This window comes from Vulpes lagopus, chromosome 5 (assembly GCF_018345385.1).
Source record: "Vulpes lagopus strain Blue_001 chromosome 5, ASM1834538v1, whole genome shotgun sequence".
NCBI lineage: Eukaryota > Metazoa > Chordata > Mammalia > Carnivora > Canidae > Vulpes > Vulpes lagopus.
Window position 1 is genome coordinate 8115903 of NC_054828.1, and position 14827 is coordinate 8130729.

Here is a 14827-nt window from a genome sequence, read left to right on the forward strand (position 1 = left end):
TAAATGTATTCTTTCTCTGCCTAATCATCCCTTGGGAAAAGGGAACTTTGCTAAAATAGGAACACAAAGCATTTAAAAATATGTTGAAAAAACCTACTTTGCCTGAACAACAACAAGTTGTAGAAATACTCAAATAAGCCATAAACATATCTGATGTACAGGATATAGTGTAAGAGAGAAACAGGAAGACTTTAACAAACATTTGGAAGATTCTAAGAGCCCAAGGTACCCTTTCTAATCATGAAGTCAGATAAGAACAGGTCTTTCCATATTTAAGAAACTGGAAAAAAAACAAAACAAAAACTGGAAACTTCCTCCACTATACTCACACAGATGCTGCCTTGTGATAAAAAGAAAAAGATCAGTGAAGGAATATGTAATTAAACATTAGGGAAGCACCCGTGTACCAACGAGATTAGAATGAGTAAGTACATAAGGCCATAATGTAGGACTTAGGTAGTATAAAGTCAGGTCCCAGCTATAATTTATATACTCTAGAGGTGTAAATACTTGAAATCTACAGCTGAAATCCATTTTCTTGACAAAAACAGTTTTTAAAATCACTCCTGTAACATCAATCCTTACACTACACTGTGACCATCACTTCTCTGCTGAATTCTGCCCACTGGCCAGGATCATCAAGCTGGGGACCCATTAGATGGCCAGCTTCCTCTAAGCTCAGTAAAAAGGACTTAGGTCCTAAGGAGAGTAATGTGGGCAGTTTAGTGTAGTCTGCAGAGGGGATGCAACTGCAAACATGCTGAGCCTGACTGGCTTTCTCTAGGGAAACACCTGGAGGAGGCATGAGCAGCCCATCACTGCACTGACTAGTATAAACTGGCCCTGGCAAAGGCAGGGTTTAAAAAAAGATTTATTTCTTAATATCTACTTAAAGAAAGTATTCTCCATCTGTTGTTTATTGGAGAAGTCAAATTAAGCAAACTGTGTGATGTTAAATAAGAAAGCTCAAGAAAAAAAATCTCAAAGTTCCCATCTACACTAAAGAGATCTATTTTCCCGTCTCTTCTAATTTAATTATGTCAATTCAGGTAAAAATGAACAACATATACCTTTCTCTCTGATACTATTATATGTCTCAAGGGATCAGAGCCTGCTAGCACCCACCCTTACCTGGCTCCACCGTGATTACCATACCAGGCTGTAGAGGGAGGGAACGGGGCATGTCTGGAGTGTCATGGACATCCATCCCGAGATAGTGGCCAACATGATGAGGGCAGTATTTCCGAGCAGCCTGGAAAAGATAATCACCACAGTGTTATTGGAGCAGCAATGACCCCGTAAGGGGAAAGCAAGGTATGTATAAGGCACTGAGATATGTGTCAACCTCCCCATAGTTCTGTTGCTTCCGTTGAAACTACCCTCGGGCTAATGCTCCAGAGACTTGATCCACTGCTACCTTCTGGATGCAATTCTACTGATGGCCTTTGAACTAATCCAGATCTCCTTTTCCACTACTTAATACACGACATCCATGTTGACTTGGGTAACCCCAGTAATGACTATGGCAAATGAAAACCTCTTTTCTCGGGGGCGGGAGGATGATTATGTTAGAATAGTTCTCTTTTCAGTGTTCACAAGTCTTTCTCAAAAAGCCGGCTCTGGAGACCCTGAGTATCTCACAGCAACTTGTGGAGTAGGCACAGAACATCAAATTAACACAGTAATTATTAGGCATTTACCGGCTTGGATATTCCTATCTGTTAATTAGATTTGTTGGCTTCAGCAGGAGGAATTTATAGTGTCTTTCCTACCAATAAAAGAAACTCTGGCAGCCTAAACTTGGAGATGAGATGGCTTAATGGTCTATTTGGCATGGCCACCTGGCATCTTAATTTAAAGCTAAGGTTTTACATTTTTACTAAACATTATTACATTCTAGATGCAGATGAAATTCACTGAAGACGTGGCCCTTGGGGATACTGTTATTCTCACTGATGTCACTGAAGCAACAAACACCCTCCCCCGTGAACTTCTACCTTTTCAAAATCGCCACAAAGGGATTGAGAGTTAACTTCTTCTCCTTTTTGTGTCCTTTTTCACCCTGTCTGCACCAGACTTCATTTTATGTTTTCTACTACCAATTGAGCTACTTACACAGGATGCAATGACTAGAATGTGCTGCCATCTTCTGGGAGAAGTTAAGTACTGACACCTTTTGTTTTAATCCGTGTTAACTCCAAATCCCTCTTATAGATGAGGAATCACAGAGACTATTTCTAAATCTAATTAGTTTTCTTTCTTTCTTTTTTAAAAATAGATTTTATTTGAGAGAGAGAGAGAGCATGAGAAAGAAAGAGATCACAAGCAGGGGGGCGGGGTAGAGGGAGAAGCCAACTCCTTGGAGCAGGGAGCCCAATGTGGGACCCGATCCCAGGACTCTGGGACCTGAGCAGAAGGCAGACACTTCACCGACAGAGTTATGCAGGCGGCCTCTAATAGGGTAAAAACTCAGCAGCACATCAGGTATATTTGAGAGCCAGGGTCACAAGAGGGGTAGTACCTTGAAGGCATTATTTCCCTTAATGTTCTTCACGATTCCCAACTCCTTAAGCTTCTGTGCTATCAGTGTCAGCATCAAGCTGTAAATATTCTCCAAGCTTGTCCCAGGGGAGCAGAGGGTCAGACAATCTCTCTGTATCTCTAGAACAGCTTCATAGAGTTCTGCTTGAGGTGCTGTGAACCTGGGGAGAAAAAAGCCAAATCACTCACATTTGGAATAATCTCATATTGCAGGAAGTTTGCTTCTAAGTTTGATTAGAAAAACTCCAAGGTGCTAATAAGGGGGCATTAAGGGGGATACTTAATCAGTACCAATGTATCAGTATGGACAAGACCTTAATGGTGCCCTCAATGCTCAACAGGAAAAGCAATAACTCTTTAAAAGAAAAAAAAAGATTTCATTCATTCATTCGAGACACAGAAAGAGAGAGGCAGAGACATAGGCAGAGGAAGAAGCACGCTCCATGGAGGGAGCCCGATGTGGGACTCGATCCCTGAACTCCAGGAACAGGCCCTGAGTCGAAGGCAGACACTCAAAACGCTGAGCCATCCAGGCATCCCAAGCAATAACTCTTCGAGCTGGGGCATCAACAGCCTCTCTTTCACATGATCAGCAGATACACATGAGGTGAGGCTAGCAGATGCACCACCCAGCCATGGATGCAATCGGAGGGCCAGACCAGGCTCATCCTTGATCCTTAATATATATATATTTTTTTTTACCATAAAAACAAAACAAAACAAAACAAAATGATGCATTTCCTGTAGGTAAAGTAGATATCAGAAGATAAACTAGTAGATACTTTGGCTACTAGTAACTTGTAGTTTCTTTTTTTCCTTTTTTAACTTGTAGTTTCTAGGTGTCCTTAGAATAATAATTTCTTTAGCCATCATGGGGAAAAATGAGAAAAAATTAAGCTGGCATGGAATCTGATATATATTTTCTACACTGTTGATGGCAGTGTAAATTAGTATAGCCAACTAAATGAAAGGCCTTAATAATGATACTCACGGGTCAGCCTGGGTGGCTCAGCAGTTTAGCGCTGCCTTCAGCCCAGGGCCTGATCCTGGAGACTCGGTATGGAGTCCCATGTCAGGCTCCCTGCATGGAGCCTGCTTTTCCCTCTGCCTGTGTCTCTGCCTCTCTCTGTCTGTCGTGAATAAATAAATAAAATCTTAAAAAAAAAAAAAATCCACATATAACTTAAAAAAATACAATAATGATACTCATAAAATTTGAGTTTGTAATTCTGTTCTAAGACTCCATCCTAAAAAAATATTTGGAATTCAAAAAAAGCTGACTATATAAAAACATTGTTTTTTTAAAAATAATTTTAACAGATCTGTTCTAAATGTCCCCTCAAAATTCATATGTTGAAGTCCTGTTAGTGTGGCTGTATTTGGAGACAAGGCCTCTAAAAGAAGTAACTAAGGTTACATGAGGTTGTAAGAGTGGAGCCCTATTCTGCTAGAATTAGTGTCTTTATAAGAGACACCACAGCTTACTTTCTCTGTCTTTTCGTGTGGAAGAGGTCACGTGAGTCCACAGTAAGATGGCAGCTGCTTAGAGGTCAAGAGAAGAGGCCTCTGGAGGAAATCTACCTTGCTAGTACCTTGTTCTTGGACTTTCCAGCCTTCAAAACTGTGAGAAATAAACTTCTGTTGTTTAAGCCACCCAGTCTGTTGTATTTTGTTATGGTAACCTGAGCTGACAAATACACATCCCCTTGGTGCAGTTCAACATATTACTTTGCCTTTTTTATTTCTTTTTTTTTTTTAATAAATTTTTTATTGGTGTTCAATTTACCAACATACAGAATAACACCCAGTGCTCATCCCGTCAAGTGCTCCCCTCAGTGCCCGTCATCCATTCACCCCCACCCCCCGCCCTCCTCCCCTTCCACCACCCCTAGTTCGTTTCCCAGAGTTAGGAGTCTTTATGTTCTGTCTCCCTTTCTGATATTTCCCACACATTTCTTCTTTCTTCTCCCTTCCCTTATATTCCCTTTCACTATTATTTATATTCCCCAAATGAATGAGAACATATAATGTTTGTCCTTCTCCGATTGACTTACTTCACTCAGCGTAATACCCTCCGGTTCCATCCACGTTGAAGCAAATGGTGGGTATTTGTCGTTTCTATTGCTGAGTAATATTCCATTGTATACATAAACCACATCTTCTTTATCCATTCATCTTTCGATGGACACCGAGGCTCCTTCCACAGTTTGGCTATTGTGGACATTGCTGCTATCAACATTGGGGTGCAGGTGTCCCGGCATTTCATTGCATCTGTATCTTTGGGGTAAATCCCCAGCCTTTTTTATTTCTTACTATTTGGCAGCTGGATACCAAGAATGAATCAGACTCAGGTTCAATCCCTTTGGCAAGGCTGGCTATATGTAGTACTTGGCAAAATTATAGGAGGCACATAATATCTGATAGTCTCTCTTTGTGATATTAGCAGCCATGGATCCTTAAGTGCCTACACATTTTTTAAAATAAGTTTTTAAATACAGTTTATTTTTTTTAAAAAAGATTATTTATTTATTTATTTATTCATGAGAGACAGAGAGAGAAAGAGAGGCAGGGACACGGGCAGAGGGAGAAGCAGGCTCCATGCAGGGAGACCGACGTGGGGCTCGATCCAGGGTCCCCAGGATCATGCCCTGGGCCGAAGGCGGCGCTAAACCACTGAGCCACCCGAGCTGCCCTAAGTGCTTATACATTAATGGGTATTGCAAAATGGCAATAATTTGCATTCTATAATTTCTTTTTCATTCATTTCATGGAAAATTTTTTTGGAAAAAATTTTAAAAATATTTTATTTATTTATTTTACAGAGAGAGAGAGAGCCCATGCAGGGAGAGGGGCAGGCAGAGGGAGAGGGAGAAGCAGGCTCCCTGTTGAGCAGGGAGCCTGATGCAAGGCTCGGTGCTTAACCAACTGAGCCAACTATGTGCCTCCATTTCATAGAATTTTTAAAAAACATTTTATTTATTTATTTGAGGGGGGTAAGAAGAGACAGAGAGAGAGAGAACAAGCAGGGGGAAGAAGAGGGAGAAGCAGACTCTTCACTGAGCAGGGAGACCAATGCGGGGCTCAATCCCAGGACCTCGAGATCATGACCTGAGTCGAAGGCAGATAAATGCTTAGTGACTGAGCCACCCAGGCACCCCTCATGGAGTATTTTTAAAGAGACATTTACTCTATTTGGTTATCCAGTGTCAGAGTTTATGTATAAAAGGTAGGATGAGGGCAGCCCGGGTGGCTCAGCAGTTTAGCGCTGCCTTCGGCCCAGGGCGTGATCCTAGAGTCCTGGGATTGAGTCCCGGGTCGGGCTCCCTGCATGGAGCCTGCTTCTCCCTCTGCCTGTGTCTCTGCCTCTCTCTCTGTGTATTCTCATGAATAAATAAATAAAATCTTAAAAAAAATAAAAGGTAGGATGAATATTTCATTCTTTAATTTACTACTTTCCAATATAATGAATTGATTCCCATCATCCTCTGAAGATGAACGATTTTTAAAAAATTATTATTATGAAAAAAACTATCATTATGAACTCATGAATTTGAACGTATTTGATGGACTGAAGTTATTACCATTATTGAAGCTCAAAGTTTCCTATCTTTGACCTGTGGGACTTCTTCAAGTTCATTCCTGAATCTTTTTGACACGACCCCATTGGTTTTTTGCTCATTTCCTTGTTATCTGGTATTCTAAGATATTCCAGGCTTCACCTTATAAATTTCCTGATCCAGACCCGGAGTCAGCCCACTCTCATTTATTTTAGTGAAAAATTGTGTTTCAAGATTATAATCAGGGCACTAGCGATACTCACTGCTACTAAGTTGATCATAGTTTCTAGCCTTTTCAGTGGACAAACAGGGAAGGGGAAAAATATATAAAGAAAAAAAATCATTTGAGTTCATATTGGTATTTCAATTAAAAGTTGAGACTACTGGGATGCCTGGGTGGCTCAGCGGCTGAACATCTGTTTTTGGCTCAGGGAGTGATCCCGGAGTCCCAGGATCGAGTCCCACATCAGGCTTCCTGGATGGAGCCTGCTTCTCCCTCTGCCTATGTTTCTGCCTCTTTCTCTGTGTCTTTCATGAATAAATAAATAAAATTTGAGACTATAGAGCTTTTACATAACCTCTCCATATTTCATTTGCCTTTTTTCTTCCATATTATGCATCGTGGTCCTCAAGGACACAAGGGGGCAGCATTAAAATGATCTCTCTTTTGTTTTTTATTTATTTATTTATTAAAATATTTTATTTATTTATTCATGACAGACACGGGGGGGGGGGGGGGCGGGGGCAAAGACACAGGCAGAGGGAGAAGCAGGCTCCATGCAGGGAGCCCGACATGGGACTCAATCCCGGGTCTCCAGGATCACACCCTGGGCCGAAAGCAGGCACCAAACTGCTGAGCCACCGGGGCTGCCCTCTCTTTTGTTTTATTATCTGTTTTTACAGTTTGCTTATTTATTTATGTAAATGATCTCTACACCCAACATGGGCTTGAACTCACGACCCTGAGATCAAGAGTTGCAAGACTGAGTCAACCAAGTGCCCCTCTATCTTTTTTGTTTTAATCCCCTATCACAGCCACACACACCAGTCTCAGAATACCAATACAAATATAACAAATCTAAGCGCTGAAAATAGTTTTTTTTTTTAATATGCTCCATCCATTCCCAATTACTACAATGATGTCTTGCTCCTAGCTTCATTTAGTCTTAATTCTATAGTTAACTGTTTCTCATGTTTAGCTCAATGTCTCTAGTCACTTTGGTCATCTGAAGCTCATGCTCTAGCACAATACTAACTAGTAAACCTTCCTGTGCTGATGTGTTGTCCTGTGTGTTTGTTGTCCAGTATGGTACCCACTAGTCACATATGACTGCTGAGCACTTGAAATGTGGCCAGTTCAAGTGAAAAACTAATGTAAATTTGATTAATATTAATTTAAATGTAAGTAGTCCCATGGGACTAGTGACTAGTTTTCATATTGGATCACACAGCTCTAGCAGATTCCTCATGGGAATAATTCTTAAGTTCCTTCAGAACAATCTGTGCCCTTTATAGCTAAAAGTTGCTTTTGTTGTATATAAAATCTTTGGCTTAAGCTTTTGTTGAGTATCTCAATATATTACTCTATTTTATAATTGTATAAAACACTGCTTTTGAAAAGTCTGATGATAGGGCAGCCCTGATGGCACAGCGGTTTAGCGCCGCCTGCAGCCCAGGGCATGATCCTGGAGACCTGGGATCGAGTCCCAGGTCAGGCTCCCTGCATGGAGCCTGCTTCTCCCTCTGCCTATGTCTCTGCCTCTCTCTCTCTCTTGCTCTGTGTCTCTCATGAATAAATAAAATAAAATCTTAAAAAAAAAAAAGTCTGATGATAATCTAATTTCATTTCTTTTATAAATTATGTGTTCTTTTTTTCTGGACCCCAAAGGAATTTTTCTTTTTCTTGTAGGGTCAGAATTTCACTAGACTAGGTCTTCGTGTTGGCTTTTTCTGGGCTGATATTCTCAGGTAAATGATGTGCTCTCTCAAAAGTAGTTTCAAAAATTTTTTTCATTTCAGGAAAATTTTATCGAATTGTAGTTTTTAGGATTGGTTCTTTTCCCTTGCTTTCATTTTCTTCTTCAGAGCTTCCTTTACATGTATGTTCTAACTTCTTTGCCTATTTTAAATACTTGCCATATTCCCCGTGATTTTTTCTCTGTATTTCATTTTGATTTTTAAAGTCTTCTTCCCTTTCATCCTTTCTATTTGTTGTTAAGGCTTTACTTTACTGTACTTCATTGCTAGTGTGTATCTTTCAATCCGGTCTTTTTTCTGGTGTGCTTTTTTATTTTATTTCCAGTTCTTTCCTGAGTATTGTTACTTTGTTTCTGAGATTTTTCCAATTTTGATTTGTGTTGTTCTTTCATGTCTTGAATGATGTGCTTAAAAAACTCTGGCTTGCTTTAAAATAGTAGGCCACTGCTTTGGTTTCTTTTATAGCCACGTCTTTCCGGTATGTTCCCATTTCCCATTATCAGTAGGGATGTTACATGCTCTTCATTCCTTTTCTGCCCTTAATTAACCTTGTATGAGGTTAACCAAGATATGTTTTTATTGCTTATTTTATGTGAAATTAATTTTCCTTAACTTTTAGAATGAGGTAGGATTTAGGAAAGATTTTAACATCACAGAGCTCACACTTCTGTTGTTCTGGTGTAGGGGTAAACAATATGGCAGCTTGCTTTCAATTACTCTCCCCCTCTTTGATTGATTTTTATTTTTTAATATTTTATTTAAATTCAATTTGCCAACATATAGTATAACACCCAGTGCTCATTTTATCATGTCCTCTCCCCCTCTTTGATTTGGGTATTTCATTCCTTCCTCTTTCTTGTCCCCAACCTCTTTAATTTCGATTCTACTTCCAACAGTTTCTTAGTATGAGAAGGGAGCACAGCACCCTCACACTTCCTCAGGGCTTTGGAGTGGCAAAATTTTCTCATTTTCAGTTTCTGTTCTCAAATTGGCTCACCATCCTTTCCAGCGAATAGTTGCTGGTTATTTACAAATACCTTTATTCTCAGGTATGTCAGGTAGCTTCTTCTACTACTACTGTTTTGTTCTTCTTCCTTCTACATAGACACTGATACCATCTAGGCCTTGTAGTTGTGCAGAGTGTGTTCATAACTGTTTGTATTTAGGATTTAAGTGATATCCTAACACCCAGTGTTTTGTTTTGTTGCCTAGTAGCTCTATTATTATTTGACAATTTGGAGAGACTGAACAACTATGCTTTTGCTACCATCTCCCCAGAGTCTCTGGTTCTTTTTTATTTTTTCTTTTTTTTTTTAAGATTTATTTGAGAGATAGAGTATGAGAGAGAAGAGAGCATGAGTGGGGTAGGGGACAGAGGGAGAAGCAGGCTCTCCACCAAGCCTGATGTGGGGCACTATCCCAGGACTCCAGGATCATGACCTGAGCTAAGTCAGATGCCCAAGGAACTGAGCCACCCACACACCCCTCTGGTTCTTATTTCTTAGTTTCTTATTTCTTACTGGGACTCTCCATCTGTTCACTCACTGTACTTATATATGTTTCTTTAACTCTGTGAACATATCTGTAATAGCTGCTTTAAAGTCCTTGTCTGGGGGCACCGGGTGGCTCAGTCTGCCTTTGGCTCAGGTCATGATCCCAAGGTCCTGGTTTCCCTCTTGACCCCCTGGCTAATGCTCTCTCTCTCTCTCAAATAAATAAAATCTTAAAAAGAAAACATAAAATCCTTGTCTCCTAATTGAAATATCAGGATTATTCAGGATCTGCTTTTATTGACTGTATTCTTCTTGATTATGGATAATTTTCTGATTTTTTTTCATGCCTAGTAATTTTTTTAACTGAATATTGGAATTACTTTTGTAATCAGAAAATAATAAATACTCCAACTTTATTTATTTGTCTTTTTGAAAGCTTTTATTTTTAAGTAATCTCTACACCTAATGTGGGGCTTGAATACGAAGTACAACTGAAGCTCAAGTCATGTCCTCCATTGACTGAGCCAGCCAGGTACCCCTCAAATTTATTTTTTTCAAATGTGAATGTGTGTTAACGAGGTGTATCTAAATGCCTGATCCTATGATATGATGAATAAAACAGTCTTAGAGGGGATCCCTGGGTGGCTCAGCAGTTTAGCGCCTGCCTTTGGCCCAGGGAACGATCCTTGAGTCCCGGGATCGAGTCCCGCGTTGGGCTCCCGGCATGGAGCCTGCTTCTCCCTCTGCCTGTGTCTCTGCCTCTCTCTCTCTCTATCATGAATAAATAAATAAATCTAAATAAATAAATAAATAAATAAAACAGTCTTAGAGAGTAATCAGGAGCTTTGCAAAGGCAGTTAACCTGGGCTAGAGGGGACCTGTATATTTATTTAGTCATTTATTGCTAATACACCCATATTCCAACTCATACTCCTAAGAAGCAGTGGGATATGTAGAAATCCTACCTGCCATTGACAGGCCAGGTACGGGTTATGTCACTCACATAGCAAGAAGACTCACAACCTCCATCCAGCAGCACCATTTCTCCATCCTGCAACAAAAGTATGATATGTCAAAGTAGGTGACCTTATGGTTGTCACTTGTTTTTTCTAATTTAAACTCTTTGTGTCTTTTATTTTATATATATATTTGAAAAACTAATTTAAAAGAGACTAATCTTCTTTGGTTCCTTCTTACAAGAAATAGCATCTCAATTTTTCAAATGAATTCACATTGACTCAAGAAAGTGGTCACTGCAAGTAGTACATGGGCACAGGAACCACACTGCTTAGGTTTGAATTACTACATGTAAACAGCACATCATAAATGGTACCATTATCACTATTATGTTTAAAAATCCTATATAAAAAAATATATAAAAAAAATAAATAAATAAAAATCCTATGTAAGTTGGTATTCAGGGCCTTATTCAAATACAATTACTCTTAACCATTTAACTTTAGAATATCACTTCTCTTTTTGCTCCCCCATCAAAATACATATGGGGAAAGAAGAAAACTTTGGGTTTATTTCTCTTTTGTTCTTTACTTGTCATGTTATATTGAAATTATTTATGTCCTTGAAGACAGGGGCACATCTTATTTATATATAAATAAACACACAACTTGGCACACAGTAGAATAATGGTTCTATGGTTATATATATATATATTTAATAATGGCAACTCTGAAGAATGGATGTGGTTTTTGTTTCTGGCAAAATGATAGAATACATTTCTTGTTAGAAAACAGACCCTGGATAAAAATATATTTTACAAAAAGTTGACATTACATAATGTAAGAGATCTCTTAAAGACTTTTTCTCTCTTGAAAAAGGCACCCAATAACTGAAAGTAGAGCTGACGGTAGTGATAAGGTAATGGTACAGTATATATAGAAAAGGAGAGGTTGCCCTGAGGTCCTACAGCAAAAATGGGGGGATAATGAGCCAGAGCATCTCATGTTAATTCAAGATTCTCATAGGGGATACAAGAGTCTCAGGTTATTAAGACCACTTACTTCTGGCAAAAGTATATTCAAACAACTTCTAGAGGAAATTTCCCCCAAATATGGGCTGGCATGATTTCCAAAAAAAATAACATCAAGCAAATAAAATATGAGCTCACAACCAAAGGTCGTCATGCACACAAGGTAGGTCACTGTATGTGAGAGTCAGCAAGAACAACATATATCAAATTTAGATTTTCCAGGACTTCAGATAATGTAATGATTAGATACAGGATAGCTATTATGAAATGTTTAAAGGGATAAAGAACAGGACTACAAAGTTCAATAAGCAACAGTAGACAATTGAAAAGAACTATGCCAATTTGAAAGAAACCAGAAGGAAAGAAAAAACTTCTGAACTCAATCACTCAGTAGATGGCTGAAGAAGCAGATTAGACAACTGAAGGGAAACTGGCTTCCTGAAGACAGACCTACCCAATCCCCTAGAATATAACAGAGAGACAAGACAAATGTAAACATGAAAGCTAGCTTACTGGAAACAGAAAGGTCTAACACACATCTACCTGAAATTGCTGAAGGAGCAAATAGAGAGCATGTAGGAGAGCCAGTATCTACACCAATGTCTGAGAATTTCCTAGAACCAATGAAGACATGAATACAGATTCAGGAAGGGGAAGGTATCATAATGACCATGTAAAAATAAATCTATTCTTAGACACATAATAAAATGAAAAAATACCAAAGGAAAAGAAATCATTTTTAAAAGATTATTCATTTATTAGAGAGTACAAGGTTGAGCAAGTGGTGAGGGGGGGGGTGCGGGGGGGGGGAGGCGGAGAGAGAGTCTTAAGGAGACTCCTCACTGAGCACTGAGTCCAAGGTGAGGCTCCGTCTTAGGGCCCTGAGATCAGGACTTGAGTCAAAATCAAGAGTTGGATGCCCAACCGACTAAGCTACCCAGGTGCACCCCCCCAAAGGAAAAGAAATCTTAAGGTAGTCAAAACAAAAAGAGATTTCCCATAAGGAATGGTAATTACTGTTTTTGTTTGTTTTCATTTGTTTTAAAGATTTTATTTATTTGGGAAGGGGGAAGAGAGCAAGCGCATGAGCACAAGCTCAAGTGGGGGAGAGGCAGAGGGAGAAGCAGGTTCCCCACTGAGCAGGGAACTTGACACTGGCCTGGATCCCAAAACCCCGGGATCATGACCTGAGTTGAAGGCAGACGCTTAACTGACTGAGCCACCCAGGTGCTCCTTGTTTGTTTTTAATCTGCAACACTGAAAGTCAGAAGAAAGGGGAATGATACATTAATGTTGATGACTAAAATAATCTAGGATAGTTTCCTTGGCATAGCCATTATCAAGAATTGAGAATGATGATAAAGATATTTTGGCTAAACAAAAATAGAAAATTTTATCAGCCACAGACCTGCACCTAAAGGATTTTCTTCAGGTTGAAGGAAGGTGATCCCAGGAGGGCCATCTAAGATGTAAGAAGGAAAGGTGAACATGCACGTAAATCTAAACAAACTCTGTCAAAGTGGTTCTGCTTTGGCCTGTTTCTGAGAGGCTGACCAGCTGTGGTAAGCTGGAGGCGGAACCACGGCAGCCTGTTCTGACTGTACGATTCAGCCACATGCCCACCGGGCTCACACTAGAGCACGCCCAGATGCCGCAACAGTACCCTGCCTGCATTTCTCACAGCTTGCTGAGGACCTTGCCCACAGACTTCACCAGAAAAGGTCCTTGTAAACTTTCAGATAACCAAAGCAAGACTATGACCTAGAAGTTCTCAACTGATTTTCTCTCGGGCCAATTTATCTAATAATGGCAATACTTTTCTTTCCCTATACAGCTACACTTACGCTTATTCTTCAGTTTTTCAAGAATGGATACTATATTGTTTAGGAATAGACACACTGGGGATAAAATTATGAAGAAAAACAACAACAAAAATGATTGAAACCAAAGTCAAGATGGTAGGAGACAGAGAGGGCGATGTGCTTGAGATTGCTCAGGGGGCTAGTAATGTTCCTCTCGTCCTAGATGATAGATATATGGTTGTTCATTCAAATTTTATTTTTAAACAGTACATTGTATTGATTGTTTTTAATATATGATACACTTAAAAACTAGGAAAACCTTGTGGAATATAATGAAAGTGAGAAATTTATCCTCAGACATTTATAATAAAAAAAGAAGGTTGAAAATTAATGAGTTTAGCATCTAATTTAAGAAGCCAGAAAAAGAACAAGAGAATAAACAAAAAGTAGAAAGGTGAAATTAATAAAGACAAGGGCCCAGTGTAATGGAATAATAAACAAAGATAAAATACCATTAATGATGTGAAAAGTTGTTTTTACAAGAAAAATAAAACTCAGCAAACCTCTGGAAGATTTCTTTTCTTTTTTTTTTTTTTAAGATTTCTTTTTTTAGCCAAAGTTTTTGAGATTTAATGTATGCACAGTGAAACACAGAACTTAAGAACATAGAGTTAAGTTAGTATTGTCATATGTATATACCCATGTAACCATGCCATCAGGCCCCTTCCCAGCCAATATTCCTATGAGAAGCAACCGCTAATCTGATTTCTATAAACATAGATTAGTTTTGCCCATTTTAGAACTTCATGTAGATGGTATCACATAATTTATAATTTTTTGTGTCTGGTTTATTCACTCAGCATAATGCTTTTGAGATCACTGGTTGGTAGTGCAGTGGTTTGTTCCTTTTTATTTGAAGAATACACCACATGGCAATTTCCTTATCTAATATCCTGGTGATGGATGCCTGTCCTATTAGGAGCGAACCTGCTATGGACATTATTATACAAGGCATTTTGTGGATCTATGTTTTAATTTTTCCTGAAAAATGGTTATAAATGGAATTACTGGTGCACAGGGTAAATGTATGCTTATTTTTTTTTTTTTTAAAGATTTTACTTATTTATTTGAGAGAAAGAGTGAGCAAGAGAGAGACCACAAGTAGGGAGAGAGGGAGGAGCAGAGGGAGAAGCAGACTCCCTGCCAAGTAGGGAGCTGGATATGGGGCTTGATCCCAAGACTCTTTTAATTTTTCCTGGCCTTGATATGAAAATCAGAAAAGTATGAGAAAAATAAATCAATCTCACGAATACAGATCAGAATATCCTAAACAACACATCAGCAAGTTGAAACTAATAATGCTAAAGATAAAAAAGATGCTTAGTTTCACTAGTAATTAAGGTAATGGAAATTAAGACCACGATGAGATACTGTTTTATACCAATTAGAATGGCAGAAATAAAGAAGTCT

At 39.0% G+C, this 14827-nt stretch overlaps 1 protein-coding gene across 3 annotated transcripts in view; it reads right to left on the reverse strand.

Annotated features, from left to right (window-relative positions):
• XPNPEP3 (X-prolyl aminopeptidase 3) overlaps positions 1-14827 on the reverse strand; it is a 74405-nt gene that overhangs the window by 4115 nt on the left and 55463 nt on the right. For all 3 annotated transcript variants that reach the window (XM_041757514.1, XM_041757513.1, XM_041757515.1), the window contains 3 exons: positions 10534-10619; positions 2522-2702; positions 1132-1252 (listed from right to left, as the gene is read on the reverse strand). In XM_041757514.1, coding sequence (XP_041613448.1) covers positions 1132-1252; positions 2522-2702; positions 10534-10619 — 388 coding nt within the window. The remainder of the gene's footprint in view (positions 1-1131; positions 1253-2521; positions 2703-10533; positions 10620-14827) is intronic.